The 21,857-nt window shown below is 35.7% G+C and overlaps 1 protein-coding gene across 1 annotated transcript; it reads left to right on the forward strand.

Annotated features, from left to right (window-relative positions):
- The first annotated feature begins 2,991 nt into the window (after nucleotides 1-2,991).
- On the forward strand, nucleotides 2,992-19,222 carry LOC131054943 (large ribosomal subunit protein eL30). The gene is made up of 5 exons (XM_057989549.2): nucleotides 2,992-3,165; nucleotides 3,258-3,363; nucleotides 17,001-17,102; nucleotides 18,668-18,736; nucleotides 18,882-19,222. The coding sequence occupies exons 1-5, from the start codon at nucleotides 3,145-3,147 to the stop codon at nucleotides 18,920-18,922; spliced, it is 339 nt and encodes a 112-aa protein (XP_057845532.1). The 5' UTR covers nucleotides 2,992-3,144; the 3' UTR covers nucleotides 18,923-19,222.
- Nucleotides 19,223-21,857: the final 2,635 nt, after the last annotated feature.

A 21,857-nucleotide genomic window follows, 5' to 3' on the forward strand; every position in this document is an offset into this window, starting at 1 on the left:
TAGGAGCTTCATTTTTATTTATATTCATGCTTTAGATCACTTTGCATCATGGATTTAGAGCACTTACTTTATCAATTATAAGCAGTTAGGGTTTACTCTTTAGGGTTGCTCTAGATTATTTGCTTTCATTTTACGATCTTGCAGACACATTTTCAGTATATTATCGGTTATTTGTGGAGGTGGAAATAATAAACACAGGGGTTTGACTAAGGCAAAACCCTATATAGCCACCCCAAACCCTGTTTTTTAGCTTCAAGTATAGGTTTGAATCTGAGCATTGCTGGAAGTTTCGGGACCAGAAGAGCACACAAACAATTTTTGGTTGCAGATCTCAACAAAAACCCCAAGGAAAGGGGAGTGGCGCCCTGGTCCTGCCAAGGATAGCGGCGTGGTACCATGGTCCTGCCCTCTGTCAGTATGATTTGGTAGAACAGTGTCTTGCAGGCTTCAGAACTCGTCCTGTTAGTTGCAACTCTCGACTTGCAGAATCGGGACAGTGGCGTGGCACCCTGGTCCCAAACATTTCTGCTTAGATTTCAGACATAGGTACACCTCTAATTTTTCCTTTTGATTTGTACTTTTCAGTAGTATAATAGTTGTCCTTTGATCTGCATTTCCAGATTAGGGTTTGCTTGTTTACTTGCATTCTAGGTTAGATTGCATTTTTGCATCATTCCTCTATTGCATTTGAAGCAAAGGAATAGAAAACCTAAGAGGTGATCCTCAACTCTCTTTTCGACACAAGAAGTAGCCCAAAGTGTGTCACCTCCCTAGGCTCTTTCGTATTCCATGAGTATGTATGAGAGTGGGAGTAGGGTTGCTATATTACAACCCTACTTTTCAAAGAGATTTATGCCACCATACAAGTTTATATGTGCTATAAAAATAAAATGTTTTAAGATGTACAACCAGTTCTTTTTAAGCTATATGGGAGTACCTGTATAGGAATGATCAACTGATTTTTTTTCAACAATAATTGATGGCAAACCCTAAATCCGAATGAATGCAAACCACAACTCACCGATTATATAAAAGATTATATCATTTGCAAATAACAATGTTGAAAGTATCAAATGATTAAGGTATACATACCTGAAACATATTGATTGATCTTGATCTTGTGACAACTTTCTTGCTCCTCACATAGATTCCAAACATAAAATAGGAGAAAATAGTCGACGACTATGATAAGGGGAAATTTACCATGAAGCCCTAGTTACAAATAAACACGTCACACACAAAATCACAAAAGATTGTGCATAACACTAGAAAACACAACATCAAAAGATATTGAAGTCAAACCAAAAAGACATCTTACCTTCAAAAGTTAAAACCGTAGGTGCAAATAGCAAGAAACCTCTAAATATCGTCTCGTTCTCCAAAAAGTAAACACAATTGATCCTCTTGTAGCACATAGTAGTTAAAGACTCAACTGCAAACAACAGGAAACCTCTGAATAGCCTCTTCTTCTTCGAATACTAAACACAATTCAAATATACCCAACACTTAAAAACCCAACTCTAGATAACAAACCAATCAACGAAACCCAAATGTAGATATCAAAAAGCCTTTGAAAACCTTCTTTGCAGAGCCATCAATGTTCAAGGCAAGTTAAGATGTTTACCGTGTGCACAACCATTAATGTTCAACTCAAATGAATTAACTTCGTTGACAAATACGTAGAAGATGTACTACATACATCTTGCCAAAAATTAATACAATTTTAAATGAAAACCTTGCCAATCGAAAATTTCATCATCGACTGGAAACTATTTTTTTCGATGGGTTGTCAGAAGGCTGACAATTTTCCGGGCTAAAAAGCTAGCCTATCGGCTTAATAATTAAAATGCTTCTAATAAAAAATGTCCATATATAAATTTTAGGTTATCCCTCATGACCTATGGCTAAAATAATGAAAAAAAAATGAAATATAATCTTAAATATCACAAAAATATGTACACAAACTTTTTTAATGGCCAATTTAATTACATGCACCAATTTTTTTAATAAAAATACTTTAATTCATTTTATTTCTCTTTTTCTCAAAATATATATTATCCAATTTAAGCTGGTTGGCTTTCCTACTAGGTTTTAAGCTTTTATTTATTTATTTAAAATTATTAAACTATATACCAATTCTTTCAATAAAACTACTTTACTCATTTTACTTCCGTTTTTGTTAAAATATTTTTTTATCCAATTTATACTGATTGGCTTTCATATTATGTTCTAAGCTTTTATTTATTTATTTAAAATTATTATGCCGAGAGGCATCTACAATGACATCAAAATGTCCGTAAACAAAAATCCATTTTTGAAACAATTTGCATGCAAATGATGGGTAAATGCATGGAATATGCCGTGTTTCAGTTTTTTTGGAGGCGCTATTTTATTACTCCAAATAAAATAGAACCCTTGCCACTTTTCTCCAACTAGATTTACAGCTTTTGCACGCAATAGTTTAATAGATCTGTATTCTTGGTGCTTAGTATTTTAATAGATTTGTATTCTTGGTGGTTAGAATTTTAGAAGAACATTTATTTTACAGATGATTCTCTTCTATTATAAAATATCTTTCGACATATTTTGCATATATTTTTTAAATATAAGTATACTAATTTATGCCGAGAGACATCTACAATGACATACAAATATCCGTTAAAAAAAAATGATTTTGAATAAATTTGATGTGTAGATGATAGGTAAATGCATGCATGTTTAAGTTTCTCTATAAGTAAAATCAAATCATTGCCGCATGTCTCTAAGTATATGAAACTGTTACATCTTTAATGAGAGTGAAAGAGTGCAACATTATTGAGCTCCATGTCCCTTTTGACAACTAACAAACATACAAAACAATTATGTAATATCTCTTGATATTATTTTGAGTATATATTTTTTTAAATATAAATATACTAGTTGAAGTTATTTCATTGCCATAAAATGGAACCCTATATATACCTAGATTTAATGCAAATGACGTAGGGTTTTGCACGATCTTTTTGTTTTCAAAGGGGGAATTAGGGTTTGGGTGGGTTTTTGAAGACACCCAATTTTGACACTCGAATAAAATGTTATAATTCTAATTTCTTCCATGTTTTATACCATCCCACTCATACGGCTCCTGTTCTCCATAACCCAACAATGGCGATAACCAAGAAGACGGTAAGTCACATATCGCATTACGTACTCTGTGTCTATCCATTTATTTCTTTATTGCGGCTGAATGAGAGTAATGTATATATCTGTTGGCGCAGAAGAAGACTCATGAGAACATCAACAGCAGGCTTGCCCTGGTGATGAAGAGTGGCAAGTACACTCTGGGCTACAAGACCGTCCTGCATTCTCTCAGGTCTTCAAAAGGTATGCTTTTACAAATCCACATATATAGAGTATCGAACCAGTGACCTCTTGAATGCTATTTATAGGTAGACAATGCTATTTTAGGACCTCAAAGCATTCAAATTGAGCTAATAATGGGTATGATTCCAGCAATATGGGTTTAATGAAATTCCGATTACCATTATTATAATGTTCTATAACTTCAAATTGCTTTGATACATATACATGTTATTATCCATCCTGAAGACCGTCATGGTAATAGTCATTTCAAGTTAATATGGCGTATGCTATGCTATATGCTATCATTGTGATCACAAATGTAGTCCTTAGTTTGAGTTTGCTCCACAATTTTACCTCATCTCAATTGACTCCGTAGAATTAACATTTAGTTACGGAAAGCCCTCTTGCCCCGGTATGCAGAGGTGAGACTAGTGAGCTTTCACAATCTGAAGGGAGAACTTGATTTCTCTTGCAATTGGATGAAATCCCTGGGCCACAGGATTGATGGCGATCTTCACATATTGCTTGTTCGAGATCTTTTGCAGGAGTCGAGCTTGAACTTGGGTTACCAATAAGCTGTGATGTATGTGTTTGAACATTGTTTCGCCATCCTTAATGCAAGTGTTAGATGTTTTCTTAGGTTTTCTAGAACATCATTGTTCCTCTCTCTAAGTTTTTCCCTTTATACTCCTATGAGAGTACAGATCTGACTGAAAACAAACTTAAAGGTACCACTTTTTTCTATAATGATTTGATGTTTTCACAGGGAAACACAGTGTAGATAAGAGTAAGACCATTGTTTCAGGTTGTAACTTCACAACCTATGGCTGGAGGAGTGGGGGAAATTTCTGTATCAGGTTATCTCAGTATGGCGCATGCCCTCAGTGTGAATTGTAGCTGGCTCAGCCAATTGACTTCAAAGTGGCTTATCCATCAACCAAAGCCCTTGGAATTTATATTACTTTTAGTACGTACAAGTCCTGAAACACATTAAAGAAATAATATTTTAAATATTGCAATTTATCATTTCTATCCCCAATGCAAGTTTTTGTCTGAAAAATTTCTGATAGTTTGGAAAATACAGTCGAAAGACATTTTTACTGCTTAAATTGGAAATAAGCCGTTAAAATCATGACCACCAATTAAATCACATTTCCATATTTTTTAGGCAAAATTTAAGCTTTTGGTAAAAGATTTATTGTTTCTGGGCTTTTCTAATCTCTCTTGTGATATTTACCTGATTTGACCCAACCCTAACCCAAATTTTCCCAGTTTTTTCATGATTTGTTCCTGATAAAATGAAACATCTTTGATCTTTTGTTTTGCCAAGACATACCAGATTTCAGAAGTACCTGTAGATGACCTTTGCATGACACTTGGATTGTTTTTTTTTAATTCTAAATCCCTTATAAAGTATCTCAGTGTTTGATGCATGAGCATCCATGGGTATGGAGCAATCTTGCATCACCCAAAAATAGTATTTATTGTAATTTTGATAAGGTTAGTTGAATAATATTAAATAAAGGCTAAATGCAGGCTATTATATGTCTCCACAGTTCTTGGAAAATGTTCAAAGGGACATAGGAGATAAAATAATTTATTATTTAGGCCTCTATCAAATGGTAAATGTATTTTTCAGCAGTGGACACATGCCAATGATGATTAAAAAGAAAAATGGAGGAGCTTTCCACCTTGGCATCCACTTTGGGAAGTGAAAAAGACTTGTTAACACATGTCAAAGTGGTGGTTACAAAGGGCAAAGGAAGAGTCTATTTCTTAGGCACCCACTTTGGGGAAGTTGAAGAGTTACAAAGCAAATGGAGGGATCTCTCTCTAGGGCACCCAACTTTGGAAGTTGAAGAGTGTTGCAATGTTTCGTTTTCTATTGGGCTATGTGTTCCTTTTCTTGGTGGCCATGTGTTTCCCACCAAAGGGGCGTGGAATTTCCAAGAGGTATAAAAATGTTATAAAATGGGGGCTTGGGCTAGTTGTTTCATCATTCAAAGTTGAGTTGATTATTTGATGTTGAGAAGAATTCTCCTTCATTTTAGAGTTTGACAAGTGAAGCTTGTAGCTCTAGCTTGCTGATATTTTTGTAATAAGAAAGCCCATGTGGCTAATAGAAGGCAAGTATTTTCTTATTGAAATTTTTGTATTGTTGTTGTGTTTATATTGTTGGGTGGTGTAGCCCTTCAGCAGTAGTATTTGAGCTTGTGTTTGGGTGTGTAAGGGGAGTACTCTTCATCAGTGGTTAGAGCATGCATTTGGGTGTGTACGAGGAGTGCCCCTCATTAGTTGTATTGAAATATATGTTTGGGTGTGTAAGGGGAGTATCCTTCATCAATGGTATCAGAGCTAGTGTTTTTGAGCATGTAGATAGAGCGTTGAATGTGAGGTAGTTTGGAACCAAGCTCTGTGAGTAGAGTGGAGTGTATGTGCAAGTTGCAAGAGGAGCTACAAGAGGATCTATGGAGCAAATGTTTTTGAGAGTGCAAAAAGAGCACCAACGCTCTTGAGCGTGTAGACAGAGCGTCGAACATGAGGCAATCTTGCACCGGTATCTGTAGGTGGATTTCATGAGTTGTTGTAGAGCAGAGGTTCCTGAGTATGTAAACAGGTTGCCAAAACGTGAGGCAGTTTGCATCAAGACTTGAGAGGATTTGTGTAGAGGCTTCAAGAGGTTGAAGATAGAAAAGAGAAAGAAGAAAATGACATTTGTCAGTGGATGGATTCTAAGAATTACTTTACTTGTGAAAAGAGAGAGAATATCAAGAGATAAAATGATAGAGATGTAGCAATAGTCGAATGATTTGAGAGTAGAAATTGAAAAGAGAAAATAAAAAATGAATAAAGGTATGTAAACAGGTTGCCAAAACGTGAGGTAGTTTGCATCAAGACTTGAGAGGATTTGTGTAGAGGCTTCAAGAGGTTGAAGATAGAAAAGAGAAAGAAGAAAATGACATTTGTCTGTGGATGGATTCTAAGAATTACTTTACTTGTGAGAAGAGAGAGAATATCAAGAGATAAAATGATAGAGATGTAGCAATAGTCGAATGATTTGAGAGTAGAAATTGAAAAGAGAAAATAAAAGATGAATAAAGGGGACGGTGAATCAAACTATTTTTATAATGATGCATTAGAGTGTCATGCATGTACCACTAAAGAAGAAAAGGAGGCTACAATAGAGTACTTGGAAGGTTCAATATTGGATGAAAGAATTGACGAAGATGGAGACGAAGAAGAGTTTGTAGCAGACACATGTCTGTTGGAAGGTATGGAGAACAAGATCAGAGAGGTTGCAACAAAGGCTGTGATGTTGGACTTTGAGGGTCCCCTTATTTAATGAGTAGATTAACAAAGATGAGGAGGCTATCTTGAAAGAGGAGATTAGAAGAATCAAAAGCTTCGTGGAAGTTGAACTTGAGAAGAAGGTGAAAGAGATTGCAGTAGAGGCAAGTCTTTGTGAAGGCTAGCAAATATTGATTAGTAGAGGAGGAATGTAAAGAAGAGTTGTAGCAAAAGATGAAGTTGCAATAGCATGTGTGGATGAGAAGACATTGAGAGTATGGTAAGTGAGGTCGCAACGGAGACATGTCTTTGGGAAGGCAGTTGTGGGTCGTGTTGCAATAGAGATAGAGAAGAATAAAAATGAAAATGTGAAATGCCCTTTGGTGGGCATGAGGATGATGGAGAACATGGAACAATAGAGTATAGAGAAATTGGTTGCAAAGAAAGGGATAGAAAAGGAAGAAAAGATTGTAGATATTGTAAGTTGTAACTAAGGATGTTACAAAGGTGTATGTTGAGTTGGAGAGGAAATTGCAGAATGCATTTGGTGGAGGTGGTCAGACTTAGATGGGTTAAAACTCATGAAAAAGAGAAGAGGAATGCTGAGTTGTGAGATAAGGAGGAATGTTGAATGGAGCAACACTTGGAGGAGGTTGGATTATGGTGGAAAAAATATCCACATTAAGGAAGAGGACTGTAGAACAAAGTTTTTAGGAGATAATGATGCTTGTTCTGGCTAGGTCTTGGAAGAGAAGAAAGGAGAATTGATTTGAGGTCCTAGTTATAGTGATGGGGTTTGTTGAAGGTTGTTTGCAATCTAAAAGGGTGGCTCTACCATCCAACTCCATTTTGTGAAACTAGGTTCACAAAATTTTTCCTACCTTGCGTGTCTGATGTAGGAGCATCCATTGGTATAAAGCAATCTTGCATCTCTCAAAATATTATTTATTGCAATTTTGATAAGGTTAGGTGAATAGTTTTAAACAAAGGCTAAAATAGGCTATTATGTGTCTCCATGTTCCTTGGAAAGTGTTCAAGGGGACATAGGAGATGAAATGATTTATTATTTATGGCCTATGTCAAATGGTAAATGTATTTTTCAATAGTGGACACATGTCAATGATGATTAAAAAGAAAAATGGAGGAATTTCCCACCTTGGCATCTACTTTGGGAAGTGAGAAGGACTTGTTAACACATGTCAAAATGGTGGTTACAAAGGGTAAAGAAAGATTCTCTTTTTGAGGTGCACACTATGGGGAAATTGAAGAGTTACAAGGCAAATGGAGGGATATCTCTCTTACGCACCTGACTTTGTAAGTTGAAGATACTTGCAATGTTTGATCTTCTATTAGGCTGTGTTGCTTTTCTTGGTGGCCATGTGTTGACCACCATAAGGGGGTGTGGGATTTCCAAGAGGCACAAAAATGCTATAAATTGGGGGCTTGGGCTAGTTGTTTCATCATTCAAAGTTGAATCAATTAGACTTGAGTTGATCATTTGAAGTTGAGAAGAACTCTCCTTCATTTCAGAGTTTGAGAAGTGAAGTATGTAGATCCAACTTGTAGATATTTTTGTAACAAGAAAGCCCACGTGGCTATGGTTTATAGGTCTTTTTGAATAGTGTATTTCCATCGCGTTGATGTAATAGATTGCAAGTATTTTCTTCTTGCAATTTATGTGTTGTTGCGTTTATCTTGTTGGGTGGTGTAGCCCTTCATTAGTAGTACTAGAGCCTGTGTTTGGGTGTGTAAGGGCAGTACCCTTCATTAGTGGGAGTACCCTTCATTAGTGGTATCGGAGCATGTGTTTGGGTGTGTAAGGGGAGTGCCCTTCATTGGTGGTATCAAAGCATGTCTTTGGGTGTGTAAGGGGAGAGCCCTTCATCAGAAGCTCTATTGATGCAGGGTACTCCCATTACACACCCAAACACATGCTTTGATACCATTGATGAAGGGTACTCCACCCAACAACAATAACACAACAACAACACAGAAATCTCAAGAAAGAAATACTTGCTTTCTATTTCTTAATGATAATGGAAATACAATATCAATACTAACAAAGCATTAGCCACATGGGCTTTTCAAATTTGCTAGTTGGAGCTACAAGTTTTGCTTCTTAAACTCTGAAATGAAGGATAAGTCTTCTCAACTTCGTGTAATACACCAAACTAAAATACTTGCAGATCTAAACCATAAATTGATTATACACTAAGATTTACCAGGTAAAAATATTTGCACATCTCAACAATAAACCAATTCTTAGACTATTAGATCAGTAAACAATACTTCCAGAGGACTAGTACTCAAAACAATAATCAGATGTCTTCATTCAATCTTACAATGTATATATCTGAACTATTCCAATGCAGTGATGAGTCTCCAGATTAAGAAATCTTCAAGACATGTTCTATTACAAGATATAGATTAACTGATACAGTTCCACACATAGACTATTAATCATGCATTCAAATAACAATCATTTATAGATCTCATTCTTCGTGAATACAAATATAAAGTGAGCATCATGAACACATACTTCTTATTTCGCGTCTTCACTAAACAATGCTTAGGTTCGTGCCTCTACCTTAGGTCCTGATTCCTTATTCTCTCGCCTCAGTAGTATACAGATTTGCACAGAAAAGGGTCTTCTTGAATAGGCTTGCTGATGTCTAGATGTGCAGCAAGTCTACATTTAAGAATCTCACATAGGCCCGAAACAGCTACCGCTTTTCCCTAATGAATGTAGATCAGATGTGAGAACTTAGGCTGGCGACCAAACATGAACATAAATGATCGCATGGGTTTTGTCCTGCAAAGAGCACCTTCCGAGTTTGTGTCTGGATAGGAGATAGCATTTGTTTAATGCCAAGATAATGAAAACCTTCAATACTGAGCTTCCCACGAAAATACAAATATATACTACTTCTTTCCTAAAATCGGCCATAGAGAGAATCGCCACAAAGTTGGCTAAAAAGGAAATGATTTCAACAAAACTAGTCGGCCTTAGCAAAATTAATAATAATTGCGTTTATTAAGATTTTTGATTTATGCTTTCTTTAAAACATTATTTATTTAAAGAAATATTAGCAATTACAATGGGGCTGACCCATTCTAATGGGGTTCATTACAGTCCACCAGTCTTGGATGTTGGTTGCCCTCGAGCAACTTCAGATTTGGGTCCACAGCTACCCGTGTTACCTTGTCTATGTCCTCATCGGGGATTACCTCTATATAGTGTATATGTTCCTTTCCCAAACACCAATGACCAGGTTGCCATGATTCTCTGCATGTAAAACATAGCTTTTTCCTTGGCAATTCGTTCTTAGATACCTCCATTTGGCTTGTCTTAGGAGGTAGCATGCTCTTTTGGAAATATTTCTTTGATTGCATAGGAGATGCTTGCTTGGAACTCGCCCTCAGTCCCCAAATTTTCAAAATTCAAAGCTCTTATGATGGTGTCTTGTAATGAGTTTGGATCAAATGCCCTTAACCTTCTAAGAGAAACAGTTAGGTCCTCCACAAAGAAGACTATAAGCCTCTTTTTTGACACATTGGAAATCATTAATGCGCAAGCCTTTGAAATTCTGATACATAATCTTCCACCTTACCCTCTTGCTTCAGCTGTGCTAACTCTCTAAAATGCATTTCCGGATCCCTCCTAACAAATCTTTCTATCAATCTCCGGCTGAAGTCCTCCAAGGTGGTGATTGAATCATGCACTTGTGTGACTATGCCATGGTGCCACCATTCGCGAGCCACTCCTTCAAGATGCAAGGTGGTAAATTTGATAGCCTCTTCTTCAAGCATTGGGTTCAATGAGAAATATGTATGTAATTTCTGCAACCAAGCCCTCACTGAGGAATTACCAGTACCATCAAAAGTTGGAGTAGTATTTTTTCCCAAAGGGTGCTGAATGTCTTTCCTCTCTTCATACCTTCTCCTGCCATGCCCAATTGCTTTCTTCATTTCATAGAAGTTGGTGAAGGTTAAATTGCTGCATATGGAAGGGCTTAAGGCATTGTATGCATCATAAAATCTTGTCATGTTTTCCTCTGAATTAGGTTGTCCTTTCCCAATACCTACTGGTGCTTCTTTGTCCACAAATTTAACCCTGAAGGTTTTTGTATTAACTGAAGCTTTCCCACTAGCTAAGTTCAGCACTTAGTTGCTGGCTCATTCCTCTTAAAAGTTGAACCATCTCCATCATGTATCTCTCATGCTGGTATAGATTTCTCTGATCTCCCTAATGAATTCTTTGGGATCTCTTCCCTCTCACCCAGTTCCTTCTCCTTTTCTCCCTGCTTGTATGATCACTGTCACTCATCAATCCATAGGTTGGCAAAATGCTAAGCTTCGATACCACTATAATATACCAAACTGAAATACTTGCAAATCTAAACCGTAAACTGATTTATACACTGAGATTCACCAAGTAAAAATATTTGCACATCTCAACAATAAACTAATTCTCAGACTGTTAGATCAGTAAACAATACTTCCAGATTACTTGTCCTCAAAACAATAGTCAAATGTCTTCATTCAGTCTTACAATGTATATATCCAAACTATTCCGATGAAGAGATGAGTCTTCAGATTATGCAATTTTAAAGACAGATTCAATAACAAGATATAGATTAGCAGACACAGCTCCACACAGAGGCTATTAATCATTCAACACAGGCTATTAATCATTCATTTTCATTCAAATAACAATTACTTACAGACCTAATTCTTCACGAATACAAATATGGAGTGAGCCTCATGAACACATACTTCTTATGCCACTTCTTCTCTAAACAATGCTCAGGTTTGTGCCTCTACCTTAGCTCTGACGTCCTATCCTTTCGCCTCAGTAGTATTCAAATTTGCATAGAAAAGGGTCTCCCTGAATAGGCTTGCTGCCATTTGAACGAGCAACAAGTCTAGATGCAAGAATCCAGCTACTGGTAGTCCTCAATGAAGACCATGCATGAGCAAAAATGATAACAGGGGTTTTGTCCAGCAAAGAGCTCCTTCCAGGTTTGTGTCCAGATAAGAGATAACATTTGTTTAGTGTCAAGATAATTAAAAACTTCGATAACCAGCTTCCCACTGCAATGCAAATGTATAATATTAATTCCTAAAGTCAGCCACAAACAGAACTGTGTCAAAGTTGGCTACCCTTCTAACTGGGGTCATTACACTTCAAATTGTTGTTTGTAATTAGGGTTGGGCCCTAAACCTCCAACGCATAAGGGCTGGGCCCTAAACCTCCATGTCTCACCTCCACGCTACACTAAAACATACACGCCTCATGATAGGACCTATCCTAACTTCGCATTAAGCAATTAGTAAATTAAATAATTAAAAGGGTTCTATTTTGCAAAAGCCGACATGCTAAAAGGGGTTCGCTCCTTATATAAATAAGCATTCAACTCTCACCACAAATAATCAATTGTAGCACTCACTTCATGCGAAATACACAAGTCTGGAGAATGCGAACTTCAGGAAGAAAGTCTTCAAGTTGAGGCGTGAATTACATCATTAGAAGGAGGCGAACTTAGTTAAGATTGTGCAAAGTTCTTGAGGATCTGTAAATCTGGGTTAAAAGAAGAAGGAAGCTATCAGCAACAAACACACACATGACAGTGAAGCAATCTGCCATTCTTTCTGTGACAGCAACATCTACTTCTACAAGTTCTTGAGATAAGTGTTGTAACAATTGCATTACCATAATCTATAATCAGATCCGAGGATCTCTTTGGCTGGGTTTTTCCTCTTAGGAGGTTTTTCCAGGGTAACTGTGCTTTGTCCTTTTTTTTATTTCCTTTACTATGCTTAAATCTGGAAAACAATAAATTATTTAACCTAGTTTAAACTAATTCTGATTTTCTGAGTTTTATTCAATCTGAAAGTACTAAAATCAACATGGTCTCAGAGTTAATTGGTTAGATCAATCTTCAGATTTAAAATTCAGTACACCTTTATTTCCAGATTGCTGTAGCTTTTGCAGATCAGGTCAATGGGGCTGAAAGTTGAAGATAGGCTTGATGGGAATCTAAATTTTACTGCATGGAAAGTTCGAATCAAGTTGGCTCTTGAGGAAGAAGATCTTCTCCAATTCATTGAAGCGAAAGAGCTAACTGAGCCTTCGGATGCAGCTGAGTTGAAACAATTCAAAAGGGATGCTATCAAGGCCAGGAAGATTCTCATTGATTCAGTCAAAGACCACCTCGTCACCTCTATTGCCTCATTCACCACTGCAAGGGAAATGTTCAGCCATCTACAAGGTACATATGAAGTTAACAATCTTAGTAGGGCAATTACGTTAAGACAACAACTACTTAATATCAAAATGGCTAAAGAAGATTCTGTTATTTCCTATTTCATAAAAAATTTCAGAACTAAAGAATCAACTAGGTTTAATTGGCCATAACATGGAAGATAAAGACCTTGTCATGATTGCCCTTAATGGTCTACCTCACTCTTGGGAGTCATTTATCCAAACCGTAAGTGGTCGGTCGGAGTTACCTACTCTTGATCGCCTTAAGAATGATTGCATCCAGGAAGAGTCTCGCCTCTTCACAAGGAGTCAATCTAAGAGCCCCCATGTAGATGAACATCACATGCTTGCAGCTCAATGCAAGAAAAGGGGAAATTGGAAGCAACCTTATCCTAGAAGAAATAGGGATTCCAGATCCTTTAGTTCCCAAAACCCTTGGAAGAAACCAAGAGATACCTCGCGTGTGCGATGTTTTAGATGTGACAAATTTGGTCATTATGCTAAGGAATGTCAGTTTAACCCTAACCAAAGTGAAACAAACCTAAATGAAGTCTCAGAACAAAATGATGACTTCTTATTCATCTCCGCTCTATCTAGCAGTGTTCCTTCAGATAGCAATACATGGTTGATTGACAGTGGTGCCTCCAGACACATCACAGGTTACTGCGATCATCTTTCAGGCCTAGTAGAAAAGGATACCAGCCTTCACGTAGTAATTGGTGATGACGCTCGTTATTCGGTAAGAGGTTGTGGCTCTACTCTAAAATTAGATTATGGTATTTCCTTGCATCTTAGTGATATATTGTTTGTTCCTGGAATTAAAAGAAACCTAATTTCCATTTTTGCTCTAGAAGATAAAGGTTATCAAATTGCATTTTCTGAAGGAAAAGTTCTTGCTTGGTCTAAGAAAGATAGTTTTGAATCTGCTCATATAATTGGTCATAGATATGATAGTCTTTATAAGCTCTCTACTAACCCTATTCAAACCCTCATTAATGAGGCCCCGGAATCATGTGAGTTATGGCATAGAAGACTTGGACATCTACATTATCAAGCCCTTCCATCCCTTGAAAGGTTAGTCAAAGGTATGCCTAAACTCAGTCAAATTCATGATAACACTTGTAAAGGTTGTGCTATTGGTAAGAATGTTAAAAGTCCTTTTCATAAAAGTGAAAATAGAGCTAAAGACAAACTAGAACTTGTTCACTCTGATTTATGTGGTCCTATGTCTATAGCATCTCCTAGTGGATTCCTTTATTATGTAATCTTCATAGATGATTTCTCTAGGAAAACTTGGATCTACTTCTTGAAATCTAAAGAATCTGATGAAGTCTTAAGTAAATTTAAGGAGTTTAAAGCATTAACTGAAAACACCTCTGGTAAAAGAATCAAATGTTTAAGATCTGACAATGGAGGTGAGTACACCTCCGGTAGCTTTCATGATTTTTGTGTTGAGTCAGGAATTAAGAGGGAGTTTTGTGTTCCATACAATCCTCAACAAAATGGTGTTGCTGAAAGAAAGAATAGGACCATTGTGGAGGCTGCAAAGGCTATGATTCACGATCAAGACTTGCAGACCTTCCTATGGGCTGAGGCTTCTAGAACAGCAGTATATATCCAGAACAGATGTCCTCATCGTGCTCTAAAGAACATGACCCCGGAAGAAGCCTTCACGGGATTCAAACCAGACATTAGTCACCTCAGGATCTTTGGAAGTCCTGTCTATGTTCATGTGCCCAAGGAAAAGCGATCAAAGTTGGAACCCTCCGGAAAGAAAGGCATGCTAGTCGGATACAGTGAATCCTCCAAAGCATTCAGGATTTACATCCCAGGTCAAAGGTATTTTGAGGTAAGTAGGGATGTTAAATTTGAAGAAGACATTGTGTTTAAGAAATCAAAAGGTTCTTGTGTTATTGATGAATCTGATGATAATCAAAATATGAACGTTGATACTAACCCTGAGATTCAGAGTGAGCAAGTTGAATCTCCACCACAAGATGATCATGATGATCCTCCAGAACCCATGAATCACATTGATATTCCTAGTGACATTGTCGTTACCAAGAAGAGACCACTTTGGGTAAGAAACACCATTCAAGAAGCTGAAAGATTTGCTGCTCCAAGTGGCACCTTCCGTGAAACTAAGAGACCTCAGTTATTTTCCAACTATGTTTCTTTAATGTGTAATCTCATTGAAACTGAACCTTGCAATGTTGAAGAAGCCTTAAGTCATCATGCTTGGAAGCTTGCTGTGGATGAAGAATATCAGTCAATCATCAAGAATGATGTATGGGACCTTGTGCCCAGACCCAAAGGTAAGTCTGTTGTTTCCTCTAAATGGTTATTTAAAATTAAACATAATGCTGATGGTAGTATTGAAAAATATAAGGCTAGATTTGTAGCGCGTGGTTTTTCCCAAAAGGAAGGCATAGACTATGAAGAAACATTCGCTCCTGTTGCTAGATATACTTCCATTAGAACAATAATTGCTATTGTTGCTTCTAAGGGTTGGAAACTACATCAGATGGATGTTAAGACTGCCTTTCTCAATGGTGTCATTGAGGAAGAAGTCTATATTGAGCAACCTGAGGGATATGAGATTCAGGATAGATTAACCCATGTGTGCAGGTTAAAGAAAGCTCTATATGGTCTTAAACAAGCTGCTCGTGCTTGGTATGAAAGAATTGATAAATATTTGCTAAGTCTAGGCTTTTGTAAAAATGATGCTGACCCTAACATTTACTTTAAAGTAGCCAATGATGAAATGCTAATTCTAGTTCTTTATGTGGATGACTTATTTTTGACTGGTAAAGATGAACTAATTATTAGATGCAAGAAAGAATTAGCTTCTGAATTTGAAATGAAAGATTTAGGTCTAATGCATTATTTTCTAGGTCTAGAAGTATGGCAAAGATCTAACGAAATCTTTCTAAGTCAAGGGAAGTATACTATTGACATTTTGAAAAGATTTATACTATTAACGAAATCTTTCTAAGTCAAGCCCCCAATTTATAGCATTTTTGTGCCTTTTGGAAATCCCTCTCCCCCTCTTGTGGGCACATGGCCATCAAGAAAAGCAACACGTAGCCTAATAGAAGACCAAACATTGCAGGTCTCTTCAACTTCCAAAGTTGGGCACCTAAGAGAGAGATCCCTCCATTTGTTTTGAAACTCTTCAACTTCCCCAAAGTGGGTGCCTTATAAAGAGACTCTTCCTTTACCCTTTGTAACCACCACTTCAACATGTGTTAGCAAGTCCTTTTGACTTCCCAAAGTGGATGCAAAGGTGATAAATTCCTCCATTTTTCTTTTTAATCATTACTGACATGTGCCCACTGCTGAAAATTACATTTACCATTTGACATAGGATATAAATATTTAATTCTTTTATCTCCTATGTTCCCCTGTACACTTTTCAAGGAATGTGAAGGCACACAATAGCCTGCATTTAGCCTTTGTTTAAAATTTTTTCATCTAACATTATCAAAATTACAATAAATATTTTTATTGGGTGATGCAAGTTTTCTCTATACCCGTGGATGCTCCTGCATCAATGTTTCATGAAAACGGTTCACACTGGATGCAAAATATAACAATCATCATTGTGATAAGTAGGAGATATATTTCCAGAGCAAGTCAATGAGTTTGACTCGAAAGCAAGTCAATGAGTTTGACTCGAAAACTACACAGTTGAATCCTGATAGCAATATCATAATCATCATTCTTTTTTTCCTAGCAATGTCCATCTGTAAAAGGCTACAAAGTCACAGTATTTTTAAGCTTAAGTATTTGAAGTAAGAAAAGGTGATGATATCTAAAATATTTATAATTTGCATGTGAAGTCAAGAGGCATACTTTCAATATGCTGATTATTTTTGGGTGCTGGATTACTTTGAAGTGCCTTTAATCATGGAAAATTTTCTGATAATTTGGCTCAGAATTGTTATTGCAAACTTTGTAAATGGTAGTGGTTTCAAGTTATGAGATTGTCATTTTTAATTCTTGAAATGTAGAGGTTCTCTTATTTGCATTTTCATTTTGTAGCTACTTTCTTTCAAGCATGTAAATCCAATTTACCCGTATCTTCTTGTTGGTGTTGCTGCAGGAAAACTTATTATCATTTCTAACAATTGCCCTCCTTTACAAAAGTCAGAAATTGAGTATTATGCCATGCTTGCGAAAATTGGAGTGCATCATTTCCATGGAAGTAAGTCTTGAACTTTACAACAAAGCAAATTAATTTTATATTTTATGCAGAAAATAAATAAAGTTCCATTAGAGTAAATATATGGATGCACCAAATTTATTTATTCCAATATGCATGCTGATGCACATCCTTTGGTTGTTACATCTAGCATTATTTAATGATTACAACTTTAGTAACCCAAATTTTGATGTATGAGGATCTGAGTTCGAAATATCCTATTGTCTGAATTTTGGTGGAATTTATGAATTTGTTTAGATATATGCTTGGTGTTTATTTCATATCTTGAATATTCTTGTGCATGGAATGATAAGAACATGCAATAAATGAAAATAACAGAATTTTCATAATGGAACTGCAAACCCTTGTATATTACTATTGGAATGATGAATTTTGGCACTTAATACAAGATGCTGCAATTACTTAGAAATTTCCAAACAATACATGCAACAAATACCCAATTCTGCAATCATTTCCAAACATGCCCTACAAGAGGTTGCCCAAGCTAGAAATATCATATAAATTCATGTAACCTTCAACCTGCAACATGGCTCCATTATTGTGTCCAAACACTAGCTGGAATTTCCACAATTCTGCTCAAAATTCTGCAAATAAGCTTGATGATGAACTCTGAATGAATCCACCTCACAAGTAGAGTTGGGTTTCCATCCAACTTACAAATTTCCAAGGGGTTTCGTCCTCAAAAATGGCTGTCACTGTCACACCAGGAACTAAGGAGAAATATCAAATATCAAACAATCACATAATAATCCTCCCCCTTGGAGAAGGACGGGGTTCCTTTATAAAGATTTCTCAAACTGTTGGTGAGAATTCCCCCTCTCAATGTGGGATTAAAAATCACTTTATTTTATTTACTTAAATAAAGTCACTTTACTTTTATAATTTTTTTTTATAACATAAAGTAACTTTTCTCACCAAATAATAATATAAGATCCCATAAAATAATATTCCACCTTTTATTTCTCCACTAATAGGAATTAATGACGTGACCAGCATATCATCTCTTATATCTCCTAATTAGCCTATCGGGATGATGTAAAATAGGCTAATCAACTCTATTGTGTGTATCGATTTTACCAATAATGTTTGTTCTTTGTGCATCTTCTGGATTCGATTGTTTTTTATTTACATCAACATTTCAGATCATACTCAATGATCCGAAACGTCGATGCAAATAAACACACACGATCGAATCCAGAAGCTGCACAAAGATAGTATGGATTGTAGAAAACTGATATCACTAATGATGTATATCATGTAAATTAGAACTTAAAATCTGCTAATATAATTTATTTATCAGATTTCTCCTAAACTCAATGCCCTTATGAAATTCGAGTATGATGTCCTTGACTGGGAATTATACAGGTTGCAGGAAAACAACTGATTTCAGAGAAGGCTAACATTGTAAATAGCAAATATATAATGACATGTTCTGTTGGCTTCTTAATGTTTTTGGCCATTCAATCCTTGAGTTGTTCTGCTATGTTTTTTCCAAAATGTCATTTTATAGTCAGATAATTAGTTAATGATTACATGATGTCTTGTAGACAATGTTGATTTGGGAACTGCATGTGGCAAATATTTTCGTGTGAGCTGTCTTAGCATAACAGATCCAGGTAATTATGAATAACATTTGAGGCAGTTCTGCCATTAGAAATGTGTTCATTAAAATATTAACTAAAATTTATTGTCTGTGTTATTGTTAAGCAAATCTTCATTAATATCATGCTTGGTTTCTGTTTTGTTGTATTTGTAATACAGGCGACTCAGACATTATTAAGGCAGCCCCTTCTGCTCCGTGAGAATCTCATTAATGTTGAAAAGTAGGAATGGCTATGATTGTTTGTTTTTGGTAATTTAATCTTAAAATTAAAATGCAAAAAGACTGTTGCAGAAGTCACCGGTCTGACCAGAAGCAATTCCAGTTTGTTGACGATGTTGGAATTTTTTTTTGTCAGGTTGTGTTTAGGTGAGAATTAATTTTAAAATTTGTACAGTTCAATTGTTAGTACATATTTCTAGTACTTGGCAGAGGCATTGAATTTACACCTCAAGGTTTGATTTTTTATGATTCAATTGAGCTTTGTATGCAGTAATTTACATCATGTGTGTTAAGCAGGCTTAAAATTTTGGTCTTGTTTTTCCCATGCTTGTAATTTTTAGGTAATTGTCTAAAGAAGTTTATTTATTTCTTCCGTTGGCAATGTTTTTGTGGTCCATGATTTTAGAATCTCTTTATATATCATATTGGCTCTCGCACCAATTTCTATGAACTTAATGTTATGACAACTTACAAATGCAGTCTATTTATCTCTATTATCATGTGCACTTTGTCATCCAGTATTTTGTATGTACTTGGTAAATTACAAGTGTCTCCATATTAGTTTTAAATTTTTAATCAAATGATCTAAACAGTTGCAAAAAAAGAGCACAGGATTGCTTCAATTCAAAGGCTTCCTTCTATGTTTGTGATTGGAAAGCAGGTAAAATCTTTACTGGGAAGTTTTATTTCTACAAATTTTCATATTGCTCTAATGTTTTCCCATTCTGCTAGCCCTGAGGGCGAATACTTGATTATCCTCTAATTATATGCCTCTTCCTATAAGCATTTTAAGTGATTGTATGGATAAGCTACAATTACACATCCATAAACCATAGAAAGCCCCTAATGTATTGCGTAGTTTAAGTGTTGTACTGTGGCTCACTTATGCATTGCTAGAAATTACACTTAGCTAATAGGAAATAGAAATTTACACCTTCATTGCTAATAATGTATTTTAGCTAAATAGTAAAGGCCGTGACCTTAGTGAAAAATACTGACCACTTGTAACATGTACCATGGTTGTCTTACCCTTCAACGTCATCTCTTCACCCTGTTTATATAACTGACTGATCCATTTACATGATGATAAATGGCTTTGGGAAGGTAAGTTCCTTTGCAAGTATCCTTTCCACTGTTATTAATTGGTTTCATTGTTCATTTTAAAACATGCACCGATTGTTTCTGCATTTACAGTCTGCCTGCTGTGATCTTTGACAGCTATGTGATATCCCTTAGCCAATTCATTAATTTTTGGTACAATCTGATTGATGCTGGGTTTGAGAATTTCTGTACTTAATATGGTAATTTGCTAATTTGTATTGCAATGAGGATGAAAATGGCTGGCATACAAATAGTGGAACACAAATCTGTAATACAAAGATGCCGATTTTTGTATGGGAGACGAGTCAGAACGTATGTCATTAATTTGAAGAAACTTATAATGTATGTAGACAAATGACATTAAAGTTCTAAATTATGACTTTTGCCATAGAAAGCCTAATATAACAGGAAGAGTAGATCAATTTGGAGCAGTAGCAAACATGAAAAACCTGAGGGAAGACACAAGTGTATCACTCAGAAAGCAGTAATGTTTTTGCATTCACTGTTGTCTCTTAGTTATTATTCCAGGTGATAGGTCCCGAAATTGAATGCTATGTTGTGTTTCAATCTCTTCAGCAGATGTATAGTGGGGATGATAATGTATGTTTGAAACAGTCCAGGCAATGAACACGGGGCTCAAATATTTCTACATACGAATTTCTTCAATTACTATTTTGCCCATAATACAAGTGGAAGGAAATTTACTCTGAATAAAAGATTCAAAGACTTGCTTTTCACCCCAAACAGTTTTAAGACTTTGCAAAAGAAAGCTAAACATAAAATCTGATCACGGTGAACGAAAAATCAACATAATAATATTAAGCTAGAAAGAACGTCTTATAAAACATTACAATGCGAGTTGAAAGCGAAGGAAAGATGTTGATGGGAAAGCTGAGACGACACTGATGATCCCTAAAAGTGTAAGTTTTCCAATCATCAAATCGAGAAACAGTGGAAAATGTGATCCGTTGCAAATTATATTGAATAAGATTTGTAAGTATGGCTTACATATTGATAAAAAATAAAACATTACAACCAGAAATATCCAATATATGTATTTTGTAGAACAAAATTTAATATGTTTATGAATACAGTATTGAACTTCATACCCGTAATTCATTTCCATACATTCTATGGCTTGTTGGGTTAATAATATGATTCTTCCTTCCATAAATGGTATTTAGATAACATAGAAAAATGAGCAAAAATTATTGAAACTAAAAATTTGTGCACTCATAAGAATGTTATCTTCTATTCCATATAATATGAATTATATACACATCTTTGAAATATAACTATCCCTTTCCAAATATGGAGGCAATGTTACAAAATCTCATTGGTTGCAAATTGTTGTCTGCAATGAATGCATTTTTTGGTTAGTAATGGTAAAATGATAAAAGTAATACAAAACAACTTTCCCAACACCATGGAGGACTTATCTATATGTTACGATGTCGTTTGTCTTGATTACTGTTGGAGCTGCATTCCAAAGAGTGATAGATTTGGATTTCTCTGATTTAAGTGACACAATTATGGTGATTTAATATCGACTTCATTTTATAAAAGGGTAGAAGGTCATTACATGCTTTTGGAAAAGAAATTTGATAGAAATATTTAATTTGGTATTTATTTGATCCTAAAAAATGCATGTATGGGGCCGCAGAAGATTTTTTTTGGGTTATCATTTCTAAGGAAGGAATTATGATTGATCTAGAAAGGGTTGTTTCTATAGAATTTTGTTTTGAACCAAATATCATAAATGGAATTCAATCATTCTTAGGGAAGATCAATTTTATCAAAAATTTGCAAAGAAG

This window comes from Cryptomeria japonica, chromosome 10 (genome assembly GCF_030272615.1).
Source record: "Cryptomeria japonica chromosome 10, Sugi_1.0, whole genome shotgun sequence".
NCBI classification, from domain to species: domain Eukaryota; kingdom Viridiplantae; phylum Streptophyta; class Pinopsida; order Cupressales; family Cupressaceae; genus Cryptomeria; species Cryptomeria japonica.